Here is an 18208-nt window from a genome sequence, read left to right as displayed (position 1 = left end):
TGTAAAAGTTTAGAAAATAATATTTTTAATTCAATACTATGTTTCAAATAACAAAACTCTATTATTTTAATATTAAAGTACTAATATTTAAATATAATTTTATAAATGAGTTTTATTATTTAAAAATATCTAATCTTTTCATAGATCATTTATGTATTATTCTTTTACTTTTTTTTTATAACTTTCTTCACCTTTTACTTTTTCTTTTTGAATATTAGAGATTATTAGAATTATTTTAGTAACGAGCTCTTCAATTATTTTTAATTAATTTCTTCTTTAGAGTAAGTTGGATTTTAATCACTTTATTTTGTTTGTTCTTTTCTTTGCATATGAATTTTTTTAGTTTTCGTGTGGTGTTCAAGTTTTTTTTTAAATTATTTATTGATTAGTGATCTTAATAGTGTAGCCTGATCCTGATTATGTTGTTCCTAGATGCAGAAAGAGCATCGTGTGAGCTTGAAGATGATTTGGTGTTTTTAGAATTGTTTGAATTGTTTCACATGTAAGAGAAGTTAATGTTTGTTTGCTATTTTATATATTCTTTTGTTCAATTGACTGGTGTTAATTTTGAAATCCTATTGATATGATTTGAATTCATGAAAATAATAAGTTAAGTAATTCATGTTGTAAGTTTAAGATATATGATAAGATTTGATGATGTTATCTCAATGGTATCGTAGTTATGATTTGTGATGAATTGAGCTGATGAATATTGTATAATTTATAATTTGTGTGATTTTAATTATTTATGTGGTATTGATTTGAATTTAGTATGACTAGAAGTGATACAAAACTGCAAATTTACGCTTTTTTGTAAATTATGCAGATTCCATGGACAAGAGATTGCATAATTCGGTATTGTCATAGAATCATTGACTTAATAGTAGTTGGATGAAAAAAAATTTATGATACTAAAATAAGATAATTTACCACCGAAAGAAATTGGATGATTTAATACCTATAAGTTTTAATTTATAGTATATTTTGGATTACGTAATCTTAAATATAAAATTTTATAATATATTTTAGATTATACTTTTGAGATATAAAATTTTATATTCGGAAATATATAATCAAAGTATATTATTAAATATAAACATTATATATTGTGCATTTACTCTTCTACTTGACACTCTTCCACTTAAAAAGTATATATTTATAATAAAAAAATTAAATAAATAATAAGAACATCGTCAATGCTTTATTTTGTTGTGCATAAAATTTATTATCATAACATTTGATATTGAATTTTTTCTAGTTAATGAAAAAAAAATAGAATATATGCATGCAAATTATGAGAACATAGACAATCAAATGCAAGAGACGTAGTATATACATGATAGATTAAAAAAATATATTAATGCATCTTATTTTATTCTAAAGGTTAACTACTTTAATAATTTAAGCATACACCGACACATTAAATAACTATAACAATAGTAATAGTTAATTATTTCAACAATAAAAAAATGCATTATATAGTTGCGGAAGCCTTAATTAATGCTTCCAATTTAATAATGACCAAGAAAAGACTGTTGTTATAGTAATGTGGAGTGGGTCACTCATAAATTCTCCATACATATTATAAAGAAAAATATTTTTTTAACAATTTTTTTAACAATATATATAGAATGATTTGTGATTAATTTATTTCAAATTTAAAAAAATAAATTTAAACGAACTAATAGAATAATGATACTTGTGAAAAAATTGTTACGAAGAAATTATTAACATGTCAAGGTCCTATTTTAAAATCATCTTTTTTTTTCATGATATTTCCATAATTTTTCATGACATTTCTATAATTTATTCTAGATTATTTAATCTAAAACAGAATAATGTTTTTTTTTCAGAATTACTTAATACAAAATTAAAAAAACAAAAGGTACTCTCTAAGACAACTTTTCTAAAATTTATAAGGGTGCCAAAAAAACTTTATGTAATTGAATAATATTTGTATCTTTTGAACCTTTCGGCCATGTTAATGAAAACGGTTTTTTTCAGATAATCAAAGAAAAAAGAATAACAAAGGTGGAAAAGAATATTATGGGTATATCGAAATCTCATACTTTTCTTTTATGTATAGTTATAAGTAAATATTAAAATAATTACTATTTAACAAGTATATGTTTCTATGATGAGATTTGCATTGAATAAACATTTATCAGTAATTTTATAGTAAACAAATTTGTATATCATAATTAAAATGCATAGTAAGCAAATTTTCACCCATACATAATTAGAATTTACAGTAGACGAGTGTTTTTAAATATATAAGTGATATTATATATTTATTATAAACAAATTATGTTATTATAAAAATTAGACTACTATAACTTTATATGTTAAATTTTAATTCAGAAAATTTTGAAAATAATGAATTGAAAAACAAATAATAAAACTGAGTATAAGATAAAAATAAAAGTTGATAACCCATGAAAACACTATTATGTAAGATATTTTCTTTATATATATATATATATATATATATATATATAAACACCATCATTGATAGGGAGAGTCAAAATTATAATATAAATATAAAATATGTTGAGTCTACGTAATATTTATTTTTGTTTTCCAAAAACAATTGCCTCTTTTTGTTTTCTCATTTTCGAAAATGTGTCACATGTTATGTTATCACCCTTATATTTTAGTTTTTTTTTTTTTGGATTCTCTTGAATCTGTCATTTGGATTTAATATCTTACACAAAAATGTAAGTCGTTTATTTTACATGGTTGCTATTAAATTGGTTAGATATGCACTAGTTTTATAACTGATAAATAATTCTGAAGTAATATAATTGATGTAAAAATAATGACAAAAAAAAGAGAGTACAATTTAATCAAATGTTGAATGCAGTAAAAAATTATTTATATATACATATAAGATAAGGTCTTAATCTTTATAATAAAAAATATATGAACTAAACTAAAAATACAAATAAAAAATAATAAAAAACTAATAAAGGATAAAGATAAGATAAAATACTTAATAAAAAGGTATAAATTTTTTTTAGTAATAAATTATAAAAAATTATTTAGCTTACGAATGAGAAGCTCGACAAATAAGAAGAGGATAAACTAAGAAGCCAAATAAATAAAGGAGAAGTTCAGCTAAGAAGCTTAGTCAGCAAGTTAGTAGTTTGTCATCTTCTTTTGTGAAGCACACCACCATTGACACTAGGATCCCTTGCCGCATTTTGTTATCAAGCAAGAACCGTTGCTCATTTGCCGTCGAATCACCATCACTTCATCGTTGTTAGAGTTACTGAAACCCATGCAACTACAACTATGACAAATGTTGTCTAATGCTTTCTCTTTCTTCCTTCTCTTAAGTGAGAGTTTCAATCTTCCAAATCCATAATTGTAATAGTGAAGCCTTTTACCAATGTTACTGCCATAGCGTTTCACATTTTTTTATCTCATTTAACCTATTCCTTCTTCCTTATTCAATTTTAATTTTTGTTATTGTTTGTGATTATTTGCGATCGTAATAGGGAAAAATGAGAGATGAAGAGATGAGTCACTGTTGCAACGACAATTGAGTGATCTCATGAGTTTTTGTGAGAACAGAAGTTGAAGGAGGTTGGGGCAAATGGTGATAGGCGGCACCGGTGAAGCCTCAACAATGGTCAACATTGCTAGCAGTGTTGGAGACACAGTCGTTGGTAGTGACATAGTAAAATGAAGAGAATCTAAGTTTATAAGTGGAGGGAGGATGTGCACGGTTGAAGTTTTTCAACCAAACTTCTCCTCCACTAGTCAACTCAGTCGAGCTTTTCCTCTACTGGCTAAGCTTCACAGTCGAGCTTTTCCTTTACTGGCCAAGATTCTTAGCCAAGCATTTCCTACTGACGGGTCACATAAGCAAACACAACACACATGTCCTGCAAACAGTGTCACCTTGTAGCCTTTTCCGTTAACAATTTAAACGACGTCATGCAAAAAGACTAAATTGAAAAAAATTTACCAAAACAAGGACATAATTGAACACACAAAAAAATGAGGACCACATTGAACAAACAACAAATCTTTTTTTTTTATTCTGCTCTGGCTTCGATGCCTATACAACTCCCTTTTCCACCTGGTCTCACGATTTGTTCTTCATATCGTCTATCTACCTCTGCATTCTTCGCATCATCTCCATTGAACCCATGTGATTGTCAATGGCTTCCTCTACTGCAACATGGCTCACCATATTCCTAATAGTTATCATGTGGACTTCAAAAGTTTTCGTTCGATCCTATGGTGTCAAAATGTTTCAAGTATTGGGTCGAATGTTCACTTAACACAATTTCCTTGTCGTTTACTCCTGAGTTGTCCTCCTGCTCAAATAATTTGTTCTTCAATCAATTAGGTATACCTACTAAAATACTTTGATACTTAAATCAATTTAAGTTTAATCAGTTAAACTGTTACAGTTATAATAATTAGATAGTAAAAATTCCAACAACCATACTTTTAATTACAACCTAATTCTATTTTAAACCTAATTACTAACGTGTTTAAATTAATCAAATAATTAACTAATTTTAACCGCAATCGATCAATTTTTTTCTAAATTTGGACGATCCGTCAGGTTATTTCGAACTGGATCCACGACTCCATAGTACAATTATTTTTTTGTATCTGACAAATTCTTGATGAATCTGTTTTTGCTGAGAGGTGAAGTGATGATATACAACCAATAATGGAAGCCAAACAGTGTTTTTTTTCTTCTTCACAAAATGACCAATAATTGAGGACAACACAATTTGAGAGGACAAAGATTTGCATTAGATATCTTGGAATAAAGGTTCACAGAAATGGATCCTTTGATGTGCCCTACATAAAAGATGACACAGTAAAGGGGAAGAACCTAATTTAGTATGTACCATCTCATAAAATACTTAAATTCTTTATACATAATCACTTTTTTTTCTGTATTAAAGAAAATTTTCTTTAATACATAATAACTTTTTCATACATCCACTTAAAGACCTCAACAAATATACTAATGATTTCTTTTATGAAAGAATATACTAAACATTTTCTAAAAAACATTCTCACCTTTATATTTACCAGAATAAAAAATCATGAAAAAAGAAAGAAAAAGAAAAACCCTGGCCCATAAATCATGACGTATACTTCTCAATTATATTTTTTACTGATAAAAATTCAAACCTAAAACCTTAATCATAGATATGTTTATACATTTTTCTTATATAAACTTGTAAGAAAGAAATACGAGAGAAAAAAATTTCTCCAAATTAAAATAAACTTACTTAAAAATAAAAAATAAACATCTAAAAAAATCACAGAAAAAAAAAATCTTCAAATCACATATTAACTAATTTTAACTTTATCAATTTTATACATAATATATATATATATATATATATATATATATATATATATATATATATATATCTTAGTATAGTGTTGTTTAAATCATTATAATTCTCTAAATATCTATACAATGTATCTATTACCTATATATAAAAAAGATAACTTTTTTTGTATACACAATTTTTATTCTTATTTTATCTTTTATAATATAATCGTTAACTGATTTTTTAAAAAAAGTATAATTATTAACTGATTTTTTAAAAGTAATTACTATTTAAAAATATCAAGTTCTTACTGTTTTATTTTTTTATTTTCTATATTAACTTAATTAATTAAGCATATTATTAATTTATAATACAATATAAATATTTAAAAAATACAGAAAGAGATTGTGTGTTTACTAATTTATATATATAAAAAAACTTGTTTATCCAACTCCCAAAGACAGTTGACAAAACAAGGAATTAGACTTTGTTTTCAACAACCTGCCGACTTTCACCTGTTCATAATCCCCTTTTAATAATAAATTACCAATTCTTAATCATACTTTATTCTTCTTTTTATTACTTTAATCTAATCAAATCAAGAAAACCTAGATACCTGTGTGTACAAGTTACAGCAGAATTAACAGAATATGCTTCAAAACTATAAACTTTGGAAACATGTCATTGATTCTATTCTATATTTATATAAATCATTCGTTATATTAAAAAAAACTATTTTTATTCGAGTATATGATATATATATATATATATATATATATATATATATATATATATATATATATATAGGACTGGGCAATAAATTTCATTTTATTAAATTTATCAGTTAGCTATATTTTTCTCATTAAATATTAGTTTAATGGTTGATTCTTTTATTTTTAGATAATAATTTTGGTTGTACGTACACATAAAGAGAACTCTTTTTTCTTGACTGATTTCTTTAATCTATATAGTGTATATCATGATTTTATATATAAATTAGGTATGTCTTATGATTTGGATTATGAATATATATATATATATATATATATATATATATATATATATATTTCTCTTTTTAAATGAAAAAAAAATTGTGATTAAATCTTAATGGTTTTCTAGTACTTACTTGCTTAGTGATTACCATATGGCACTACAAAAATTAAGAATTTTACCAGGGGTTTTTTTTGGCGTTACCGGCGGTTTTAACCCCTGGTAAATACTTTACCCGCGGCTGGGAGAACCGTTGGGAAAATCGCCGTCGGCAAATAATTTCCGGGGGTTTTCTATAAAACCGCCGCTACTTGCGGAGGTTTTCAAAAACCGCCGCTACTTGCGGAGGTTTTCAAAAACCGCCGGTAATTTCGGAGGTTTTCAAAAACCGCCGGTAATTTCGGAGGTTTTAGAAAACCGCCGGTATTTGCAGGGTTTTTTTATAAACCGCCGACATTTGCAGAGGTTTTTTAAAAACCGCCGGTAACAAAAATAATTTATTTTTTTTATGATTTAAATGATTTTATTATAATTAATTATTCATTATATAAAATAATGAACCAAAATTAAATTTTTTTACAATGCAAATAATAAATCACAATGAAATACAACATTTAAAACATTAAATATTAAAACTAAAAGATATAAACATGAAAATTATAAATTATAAACATGAAATTGCCAACAGTTTTGCCTTCCATAATAAAAATTATACATTACAATTTTAACTTTAGAAAAACTGGTTTTTTTCCCTTTTTTAATAAACATTAAAAATTCTTGCCTTTTTAATTTTGGGAACCAAAAATGGATTGAAATTAATACATATTTAAGTCATTTTGTTTATGATAAAATATAAAAGCATCTATACTTGCATTAATGAAATAGTGACAAAGTGCCAATTAAAATACAATTAATAAAATAGAACAATAAAATGTTCATAATTATAATTATTTCATAAAGGATAATTACTTCGGCTCTTGAATAAATAATAAAAAAAATTAAAGACAAAGGCAAGTGCTAAAAAAAATTGAATAATAAAATCTGATCTAAATGGAAGATAAGCCATCTAACTTTGTCTTAAACAGTAGAATCAATGAGTAATAAAGTTAGAATTGTACTGAGCAATATCATCTTGACCCATGTTTCAACTAATAAAAGAAAGAATAGATAGCAAAGGAAAATGGCCATGGCCCGTGAGTATTGAAAATGTACTTAATAAAAAAAAAATAGCAACAGTTCCCAGACATTCAGTGTTCTACATATTGACTGAGGTAGGACCATGACTAGATCAATTATTAAACAACAATAATACTATAAACTTATGAACATTCTTGATTCAATTCGGACAGGACTATATGGTTCTTATCAATTTTCATGTGAAACCAAAGTTAGTGTACATCTATTCCGTTAAGTTTCCAATACCATGTCTTATCAATTAAATGAACGAAAATAAAGGAGTATGACTTGTCTGACACTCAAAAATACTGTCATGGAAAAAACTATAAAAATATTATGCAAGAGAACCAATTCATATTTTTTTTATATTGGATAGATGAGAGATTCATCCTCATGTATTTGTATCACAACACTTTCAAGAAATAGTTAAAACCATTCGTTGAAACCAATCCTGAAACCAAATAACCTCAAAGCACAAGCCATATTATATTGAACATATAGGCATGACAAATCAAGAAGCTAAATTTCCTTCATTTCAAACCTTTACACTTTCATCCCTGGAAAAAACTGCATTCCCTGCAATTGTTGGTCCTTTTAGCCAAGAAATTCACGTCGTCATTTGTAACAATTAAACCAAAAGTTGCATCTTCCTGGAACACAATAAAAATAACCATACAATTCACGACTGACCTGATTACCAGAACAGAAAAAAAAAATAGAAATTGGAAATTAGAAGGAAGGTGATAAATCTAATCTTTATGAGGATGCTGAATTTGAAAACATTTGTAGACAGAAGATGACAATGGGGAAAAAAATTAATAATACTTGCCAACCTGCTTCAATGCTGTTGAGATCTTTACCAAAAGAGCAGTCAGAATCCACATTTGAGAAAAGCCAAATTCATTGGGTTGTTGAACTTTTTGGTTCCGAACGTTTATGGTTGCCTTGGCTCCATAATACTTATTCCCTCCACATAAGTTATGGCATGCTAAATGCTCCAAAAAGATCAAAGGAATAAAGAAAAATATACAAAATCAGGAGAAATCAATAAATAAGTAATCAACTTTTATCCTTTGCTCCCATACTATCTTGTTTTTCCTTTTGCATAAAAAGGAGACCTAATAGGGTAGGTAGTTTACAAATTTTTCTATCTTCTTTTGCATAGAAAAAAGGCCCAATATGGCAAACAATTTTTCCACTCTAACTTATGAGGTCTGGTTGAGGTTTAGCTGGCTTTGGCTGAGGGAAGCTTGTTTCCTTCTTTTTTCCAAATTGTTGAATAGAGCTTGCCCTTAGTATGTCATTCTTTGAGGTCCTTCTGACAGGAATTGTTCCTTGAGGGCACCTTCCATTTTGGTGCCACAGTTGAGTAATAGGCTAGGAATTTGAAGAGACTTTGTTCTCCCCAAAAGGGTGCCCTTCAGGATGGAAATTTGGTTTCATCTACATCAACAATCTGTGATTGTTTCAAAATTCAAGTTTGAACCAAAGAAAAGAGAAAGAAAAATGGAGCTAACCAGGGAAGAATTTTGAATTATAGCATTAAAAGGCACTAGATAAGAAAAGTAAAATTCTTCACCTGTATCTTGTGATTTTTGAGGTTAGGGTGATCCAAAGCTGGCTGGTGAGAGACATGGACGCAGTCAATAATATCTCCATCGGGACTCTGTTTTCACAACAACAGAAATGCAAATTAGAAAGAATTATGCTCATGGATGTGCACAAAAAGCAAATGAACCAAACCAAATTACACTACAATTCCTAGTAAACATAGATTTTGCTCAAAATTCAAGAACAAGTGAATCGTTCTCTACTCCTTTCGTGTAGTCCCTAAGTTTGGTACCTTTAGAGAGTATATTAGCAACAACCTACACAAAACAAAGCAACCTAATAACTTAATACATGTCGATTCATTTCAACAGCAGTAATGCTTTCAACACAGTGACGACAAAGTGACTCACATCATTATTCTTACACTCTTCCAGCTCCTGCTCTAGTCCTTCAACCGATATATCATCGCTGCTAGTCCTTCAACCGATATATCATCGCTGCAAATAAGTTAACGCAATAAGTGACATCAAAATTCCATTTTCGAACTCGTGAAGATAATGCCTAGCACATTCCCCCAAACATACAATTATACCCAAAAGAACATTAACATAGGGACAAGCAAATTGTACCACATACAAGCACTCAATCACACTAAAATAGTTCTCCATACCTGGAAGTTCTTTATCTCCATGGCCAAACCCAAAATAGCAAGACACTAGAAGAAAGCCCCATTCAAATCCCTAAAAACAGAACCCGAATTCAAACCTTAAATCAATCGTGAAGTTCATCCAAATCTCTACTGCTGCTAAGACGCTGGAAAACGAGATTCTTGCGTCGTGAAAACACCACGCCTAAGCCACCGGAAACTCGCCGTGAAGACGCTGAAACATTGTTGTCGCAAAGTAAATGCCGCTGTCGCCACACCCACGGACAGAGGCCATCACGCCGCGGATTAGGCATGACTCTATCAGCTTCTCTGCGACGGGGCATCCTTGTTTCTCTTCTTGACAGATTTCTTTCCAAGTTGAATTGTCTTGATTGTGATCAAGCCCCAAGCGCTCCACACCATCTTTGAAGATGAACAAATGGAGGAGGAAAATGATATGATTGAGGGAAAATGAGACCACAGAGGTAAGAAGCGGGAATGAGTTAATGGAAAATGAAGAGGCACGGGAGGAAACTAGGGTTAGTAGAAAATGAATAAAAGAAATGTTAGGAAGGGTTATTATCAACACTAGAAAAATTTTAAAAGTTAACAAAGAAAAACACATAACGACGGTTTTTGTTATAAACCGCAGGAAATTATTGGGGTTTTAAAAACCTCCGAAAAATAACCCCTCTTAAAATATATTATTTTTGTAGTGTGGGAAGCAAAGAAGAACATGGTAGGGGAAAATTAATATAAATTTAACATATAAAATGAGGATAAGAATTTTAGAACAAGTTTAATGTTAAACCCTCATTTCCTAAAGTGATGTTTGATAGAATCAATTGATTAATTATTTAAAAATGAAAACTAATTTTACAAAAGTTACACAAATAAACAAATGTTAATTAAATTGATTATAAACATTTAGTATAATAACGTACCGTTAAGCTTGCTAATAAAAGCAAATAATATAAAAGGGTACATATATATTATTTATATGACTTTCACATAATTTTTTATTTTATAAAAAATATTTAAATAGTTATATACATATATATAAGGGTTGTACTTTCTATATTTACATATTGGCAATATAAAATTTCTGCACTCTCCATCAACCACAAATTAATTGTCACTGATAACGACTTCACAAAATTTGAGATTAGAAAACTATATAAACAAAAAAAAAAGTCTTCAACTTTTACATTATAATTCATAAATTATTTACTATGGTGATGTGGGGTGGATTAATTATATATATAATGCAAGTTAATTAATTAATTAATTAATTAACATTGAGTATTTTGCACAGTGTTTGACATTATTATAAAGGTTTTGTCATAGTCATTCTTTTTCACTTTGTTTCCTGATTTTGGTTTCTTTTTCCACTCTTTCTCACAAGAAAATGCTCTTTGCCTCTCCATTCTCTCATGTCGTTTTTCTGTTGTCTCACTATTAATTTGCGGGTTTCTCTCATCTTGTCTTGCAACTAACTAGGGTTCTTCCTTCAACTCTCACATCAAATAGTCACTTTCCAGAAAACCTTCTCTCTCTCTTTCTCAGTTAGGTGCAAAGCTTTTTCATACTCAAATATTAAACAATTAACAGATCTTCAAACACCAAAGCTTGCTGCCACATTTAAGGTAATAATCATCCAAATTACATATTATATTTATCTTTCTCTTAATTTCTTCAATCAAACCTACCTGTAGTTAGCTAGCTATAGCTTCTTCCTACTTTTACTTGGAAACTTTGCCTTATAAATTATAGTCTTCATCAGAAGGTTGAATCTGGTTTTTTGAATTTTTGTGAAAGGTACAACATGCATATATATTTATATATTCTGGGTGATTGATTGGTGTAGCATCCAATAGAAAGAGATGAAAATTCCATATACAAAAGCTGCTTGGTTGGTGTACCTTTTTCACTTTTAATTCAGCTATACACACACATATATAAAAGGCTACACCTACAGATTTAGAGAGATTAAATTTGCAGGAAAGAGACAGGTTAATTAAGGAACATATATATATATATATGTAGAGAATTTCATGCATATATATATATATATATATATATCATATTTTATATCTGTTTTTGTTGATTTCTTTTTGTTTCATACTTCTGTACAAAAAAGGGAAAAAGAATTCTGGGTACTGAGAATCTGTGAATAGTATAGCACTCAGTCTGAAAGAAGACTTTGCCACAAAAAGTTAATGAAAAAAGTTCAAAAAGTATATAGCAGCAGCAAAGTGCTTGAAGAAACAGGCAAAGTCTTCATAACCCTAAGTTTAATGAGATATATATGCACATGGAAGAGCTTAATTATGTTCTGGAATAGTCTGATTACTTCAAAATATACCATGTTAATATGATCTGTTATTAGAACTTTGAATATTTTGTGATTGTTGTTGATTTTTTCTGGTTGTGAATTTGAGGTAAGTGGAAGATGATGGCTTCTTCTAGCTACTCGAATTCTCCATGTGCAGCGTGCAAGTTTCTGAGGAGAAAGTGCATGCCAGACTGCATTTTTGCGCCATATTTTCCTCCAGAGGAGCCTCAGAAGTTTGCAAACGTGCACAAGATCTTTGGTGCAAGCAACGTGAGCAAGATTCTGAACGAGGTGCAACCCTATCAGAGAGAAGATGCTGTGAACTCTCTGGCATACGAAGCAGAAGCAAGGATCAAAGATCCTGTGTATGGTTGTGTTGGTGCCATTTCAGTGCTGCAAAGGCAAGTTCTCAAGCTCCAAAAGGAGCTTGATGCTACAAATGCTGATTTGATCCGCTACAGCACTTGCAGTGAAATGCCAAACAGTAGTAGCAGTAGTAGTCTTCATCATGGAGGAAGAAGCAAGATGAGTAGTGATGATGGTGGTGGTGGCGGCGGCGGTGGTTCTTCACATGGTTTAAGCTTCTATTATTCTTCTGCTAATTGGAACAATGATCATTCTGAAAATGGCTACCCCAGAGGAGATATATAACAAGATCTATGCATCAATTATTATATAGTCACGTAATAAATTTCAAGTTAGGGTTTTCTTATTGTAAAGTCTTGGATGATTGGTCTTATTCTCTGTGTATATATATACATATATCTATATGTTGTCAAGTATGTATACACATTGATATAATATGATATATATGTTATTGTGAGATATAATATATAGTAAAATCATAAGTGTATCTTTTGATTGTATTTGAAGATTTTGAAAGAAAATCAAGTTTTATATGAAACTAACTGGGTTTCTATACAAAAAATGTTATGTGTAAACATATTTTTAAGATCAATCAAAAAGTTATACAAAACTAAATTTAGAGTTTAAACTCGAAAATTGTTTTAAAAGGACAACAAAACCTTAAATGCAAATTGATGTATAAACAAGTGAAGCAGAACATATCTAGATAAGATCAAATTGTTGTGTTTGGTAATACGTAAAAAAAACTCATACTCTTAAACCAATAAATAAGTAGAATTTTCTCTTAGAGAAGATGATATTTTTACACACATAAATATTTTATATTCATTTCATGTTATTTTTTTTATTCTTTTTTGTTAAAAGATATAAAAGTTTACTCTTTTATATATTAATAAATGTTAAAAGAAAACTTGAGATGATTTTTGTGATTGATTGGCATGGTTAGATTTGTGTCTTTTAATTTTGACCACTAATTGATATTCCATTATTTTTTTTGTCTGAGAAAATTAAATTATATATAAAAGGGCCCCTACTCACTAGAAGCCATGAATCGACAAGAGTTATTTAAGGTTGGGGTGTTAGCCAAATGGAATCTTATTGGTTTACTTTTTATTTAATATTTAATATTTTGATGTTATATAATTCAATAATATATAATGTCACTCACCTACCTTTTCAAGCATGCACTGCAATTTCCATGTACCTACTTATATATACATATATTAGGTGAAGTTCTCAAAATGGCCATATCTATCAACCTTTTCAGGCATGCACTGCACTTTCCATGAACCTACACTTATAATTTTTTATATAAAAATAAGAATAATGAATATTATATATTAAAATAAAATAAAATTTGCATAAATTATATATATGTAAGTTTTTTTTTAATTGTGCCATTCTTTTGAGTGATGATGTGACTTTAAATCTTAACTATTTTATATGATTATATATGTCTTTATTCTCATATAAAAAATGTCAATTTTATTATATATCCCAATCCTTACAAATTGTTATATTAAATATATTTTATTCTAATTATTTCTTTATAAAATATATGAAATATAACTATCTCAGAAAAATATTTTTATACTGATTAAAAAAAATTATATTGATTTTTCAACCAGCATAAAAGTAATGGATCATAAAGTATTTAACTTTTTACCCTCATTTTACAACAAATATAAAAAGGCACTTTTTATACCAATTCTAAAATCAATATATAAAGTTTATTATAGGAGAAATAAATTTATATATGATTCAAACTTTTTATATTAATTAAGATTTCAACTGGTATAAAAGACATAACAAGTCTTCACACAAAAATATAAGATCAATAAGACCTAATAAGTTCAATAGATTTATTATTCTTTTTCTTTATAAAGTGTTTAATTTTTTTTTATCTAACAACAAATTAGATTTATACTTGAATTCCAACGTATACAATTACCTTCATATGATATGTTTCTTTTTTTTTTTCATCTTTTAGAAAGAAAAAAATAAGAAGACCTACTGTGAACATAAGGGTGTGTGTTGATGGTAAGAAAAAGTGTTATGGTGTTGACTTTCCTCAATTATGCATGTTAAGATGGTGTTGTTTTTTAGAGAAATAATAAAATTAAATATTATTAATGGAAGATATGATGTTTTGGGCAAGGAAATATTTGCATGTCTTCCCTGTATTTCAACATTATGATTGTGAGAATGAAGTGTGGCACAGATGCCTAGGGATATAGGATCTAGGAAGAGGATTGTTGTGTTCTTGTTCACGCATGTGATCACATTGGGTCATTCCACTTTCAATCTAGTGGGACAAGGAACGTGCATGTTGCTTCCACATATACAACCAACTTTCTTCAACATTTTCTTCCTCCTAAGTTTGTTCCCACACACAATGTTCTTCATTACAACTTCGATCTGGGTTGTTAGATTCATTTGTTTTCTCCACGACAGCAAAGTTTAAATTGTTGTTGTTGGTTATCAAGAACATTTGTTTTGTTTTATATATTTATTCGCGTAAGGTAAAGTTAAGGGTTAAATATGTTTTTAGTCCTAAACTATGAAGAGAATTTATTTTTAGTCCCTCTTTGAAATAGGAATTAAATACAAATTCGCTTGATAGTTTAAGGACTAAAAACATACTTAACTCTTAAGTTAATGAAGTATATATACGAAATGTATTCTTATTGCACTCAACAGTTTTATATCCCTTAAAAATTAAAATTCTTTCAATACTCATTTTCCCTTTTACTTATGGAGTCTTTTGAAGAAAAAACCATGATAACACAGCTGCAAAATAAATAATATGAATACTCTTGTATTATTTATTGAACAATGAATTTTAATAGCTTTACAATATTGAATATTAAAATTACTTTTAATTTAAGTATATTTATTTTGGTTTTCCGTGAATTGATTATTATGAATGTGATGCAAATATATTAATGAATGTGTGGTGTGATTTCATTATAACTAATGGGATTAAATTTTACCGAAAAAAAAGTTTTTGGAGTAATATAAGATTGGATAAGATATATATATATATATATATATATATATATATATATATATGTGTGTGTGTGTGTTAGAACATTCATCTTAGTATTTAAGCTAACATTATTTCTTATGATGAAACTAACATTTAAATCTTAATTACTTTTTAAGAGGAAACGATAAATTAAGAAAGGTCGATATAGTTAATTTAAATGGATGATGTTCTTATTGGATTTTTTTTTTAATTACATATGAATAGTGAAGGTTGAATTGATTTTATTTTTTGTTGAATTGGTGGAATTGAAACTCTAATTTATGTTTTGGATTGCTTGTTTATAGCGAGGATGGATGTTTTGAAACTTTTCTAATCAAGGTTTTTGAAGTTATGAAAATGACCACGAATTAGGTTTCATTCCTTTACAAAACTTTAGAGATTGATACAATTATACCATATTCGATTTGTTTTTGAATAAAATTTATATGAAAATGTTTATAATTAAATATTGTTTTTAAATATCTATTGTTTGTTAACATTATCGAGTTAGATGTCGGTCACTTAAGCAAAACATATAGTTTAAAGTGAATGAAGTATATTTATATTTTAAGTTAAAAATGGTTGTGGATAAAATTAAGTTTGTTTCATTTTTTATTTTTTTGAAACTCAAATCCTCTTGCTGCCTTGTAAAGTTTCTAAAAATCCTTTGATGCTGGAAGTCTTACATCGACTAGAGATAAGACCAATTTATAATATATAAGTGAGGTGTAAACCTCACCTTACCAGCTGATTTTGTGGGATTGAGTTAAGGTTAAAGCTCACTTTTTAATATGGTATCAGAGTCATGATTAGAGTCTATACTAATGAATTCTAAGTGGGTATTTCTGTTTTCATCCATTGTCGGATCGCTATCGGACCATCCCATTAATTTCTACTCAATTTTGCGAGATTGAGTTAGGTTTAAAACCCACTTTCTAATAATAAGTAGACTTGAAAGAAAGAGAATTTTTTCCATAAAAGGCTTTTATAATTGTTGACTCAAATGAAATTACCTTGTTTTTTTTATTAAATTAAATTTACTATAATTTTATAATTCTTCTAAAAGTTGTTTACGATGAGGTAATGCATTATGAGAGAACGTTAAATAATATTCTAAACATATGAGAAAAAAAATTATTTTTATATTGTAAAAGTTGAAGTTACCTTAAAATGTAAAATACAAAAGGCATAATACCCAATTTTGTCCCCACTTTGGTTCGGAAATCTCAAGTTAGTCCCTTTATAGAAAAGTGAGTTTAATGGATCCTTACTTGTAATTAATTGACTCTAATGAGTCCCTTCCGTTAAATAGAAGGAAACGGAGTTAGTGGACTGATGATGTGGCAGTTGTCTTTGGTGAGGTGTCAATACGCAATTGACATAGTGCTTACGTGGTGTTAGGGTTCCCCATTTTCAAATTGGGTATTATGCCTATTAAAAATTAGGGATAAAGGATTTGGGGCTCATTTGTTCGAGACTAGGGCATGTCCGAGAAAGAAGACAGAGGCAGGCAGTCTTTCGAGATTACAAGTGATTGCGGGAACTCGTAAGAACTTTTAGACAAAGCATTTGTGAGTGGACGACCATTGGTGGGGTAAATAAGGAAAAGCGACTTTCGAAGGTGCGTTTATGGTAGGTTTTGTTCTGTGTTTCGTTGCTTTCGTTGTGGTCCCCCCAGAAGTTTTGATTTATTTTATGGTTTGTCTGTGTTGTGTGCCCCATTGTCAGTGCATTTGCTTTGTTTCTGTTGCGACGTTGTCGTTGTGGTCCCCCTTCACAGTGTGTGGTACTGTGTTGTGGCATTTGCTTTATTTAATGTCATAAATGTGGTTTTGTTTTGTTTGAGTTGTTTATGGTCTGTACAGTAGTATGTTTATGCTTTGTTTTTTGCTTAGATATCATTTGGGTTAAGGGTTAAGCATAGATTAACTAACCGTGACCAATTTTATATTAGATAATATGGCCAACTCACACATTGAAGTCGTGTTTCACCATGGGGGGAAATTTGAGAATAATGGGACATTTGGATATCACTATGGTGAAACCACAACTATAAAAATAGACCCTGATCGATGGAGTTATTTTGAAATATTAAGCATTGTAAAGGAGATGGGTTATAGGAATGTAAAGGACTTATGGTATTCATTGGGTCGTGGTCCTGTATTAGAAGATTGTTTGGAACCTTTATTAGATGACAAGGGTGCTTGTCATCTGATCAATATTGCTATGTTGAATGGTGAAGCTCACCTCTATGTTATACATAGGGTGTGTGAACCTGAGTATCTTCTGCAGTTGGAATGCATATCTGAACCCCAAATTGATAGACCTAGTTATGAAGGAGAACCTGAGGCAGTGGGTGAAGCAGAGGTTCAGACAATAGCACCTGAGGTAGAGGATGTTGGTGTGGAGGATGTTGGTGTGGAGGATGCAGTGGAGGATGTTGGTGTGGAGGATGCAGTGATGTTGGTGTGGAGGCACAGGTTGAGGTAGAGGATGTTGGTGTGAAGGCACAGGTTGAGGTAGAGGATGTTGGTGTGGAGGCAGAGGTTGAAGTAGAGGGAAATGGTGTGAATGTAGACGTCCAGTCTGATGTGGAGGGGCAGGCAGAAGTAGAGGGTGAGGTAGAGGGTGAGGTAGAGGGTAATGGAGTAGAAACTGATGAGTATGATGTTAGCAGTTGGAATGGGTCCGAAGAGGATGTATTGATTGACCATGGAGATGTAGTGGGATTTGATATATTTGAAGGTACTAATGAAGTTCAATTTGGTGGACCTAGGGGTTTATCTGACAGTGATTGGGAA

The 18208-nt window shown here is 29.3% G+C and overlaps 1 protein-coding gene and 1 long non-coding RNA gene across 6 annotated transcripts; one reads left to right on the top strand and one right to left on the bottom strand.

The window, feature by feature from the left end:
• Positions 1 to 7790: 7790 nt before the first annotated feature.
• On the bottom strand, positions 7791 to 10223 carry LOC148199992 (uncharacterized). Of its 5 annotated transcripts, none has more exons than XR_015786037.1 (6): positions 9703 to 10223; positions 9443 to 9529; positions 9325 to 9349; positions 9061 to 9147; positions 8315 to 8937; positions 7791 to 8131 (listed from the first exon to the last, which is right to left on the bottom strand). It is a non-coding gene; the product is annotated as an uncharacterized LOC148199992 (long non-coding RNA). The 5 variants fall into 5 exon arrangements; XR_015786039.1 differs by having other exon boundaries at positions 9798 to 10223; XR_015786038.1 differs by having other exon boundaries at positions 7791 to 8171; positions 9443 to 10223.
• Positions 10224 to 11074: 851 nt separating this feature from the next.
• LBD25 (LOB domain-containing protein 25) lies at positions 11075 to 12815 on the top strand. Its single transcript, XM_047305287.2, has 2 exons — positions 11075 to 11324; positions 12120 to 12815. Exon 2 carries the CDS (start codon positions 12131 to 12133, stop codon positions 12662 to 12664), a length of 534 nt encoding a protein of 177 aa, XP_047161243.1. The 5' UTR covers positions 11075 to 11324; positions 12120 to 12130; the 3' UTR covers positions 12665 to 12815.
• The last annotated feature ends 5393 nt before the right edge of the window (positions 12816 to 18208 follow it).

The sequence above is a fragment of the Vigna umbellata genome, chromosome 4, assembly GCF_029865625.1.
Source record: "Vigna umbellata cultivar VRB3 chromosome 4, Vumbellata_1.0, whole genome shotgun sequence".
NCBI classification, from domain to species: Eukaryota; Viridiplantae; Streptophyta; class Magnoliopsida; order Fabales; family Fabaceae; genus Vigna; species Vigna umbellata.
Note: the sequence above shows the minus strand (reverse complement) of the source record. Positions and strands in the feature narration are given on the sequence as shown.

Coding starts and splice junctions, on each gene's coding strand:
- LBD25 (XM_047305287.2), top strand. CDS start 12,131: ATGATGGCTTCTTCTAGCTACTCGAATTCTCCATGTGCAGCGTGCAAG.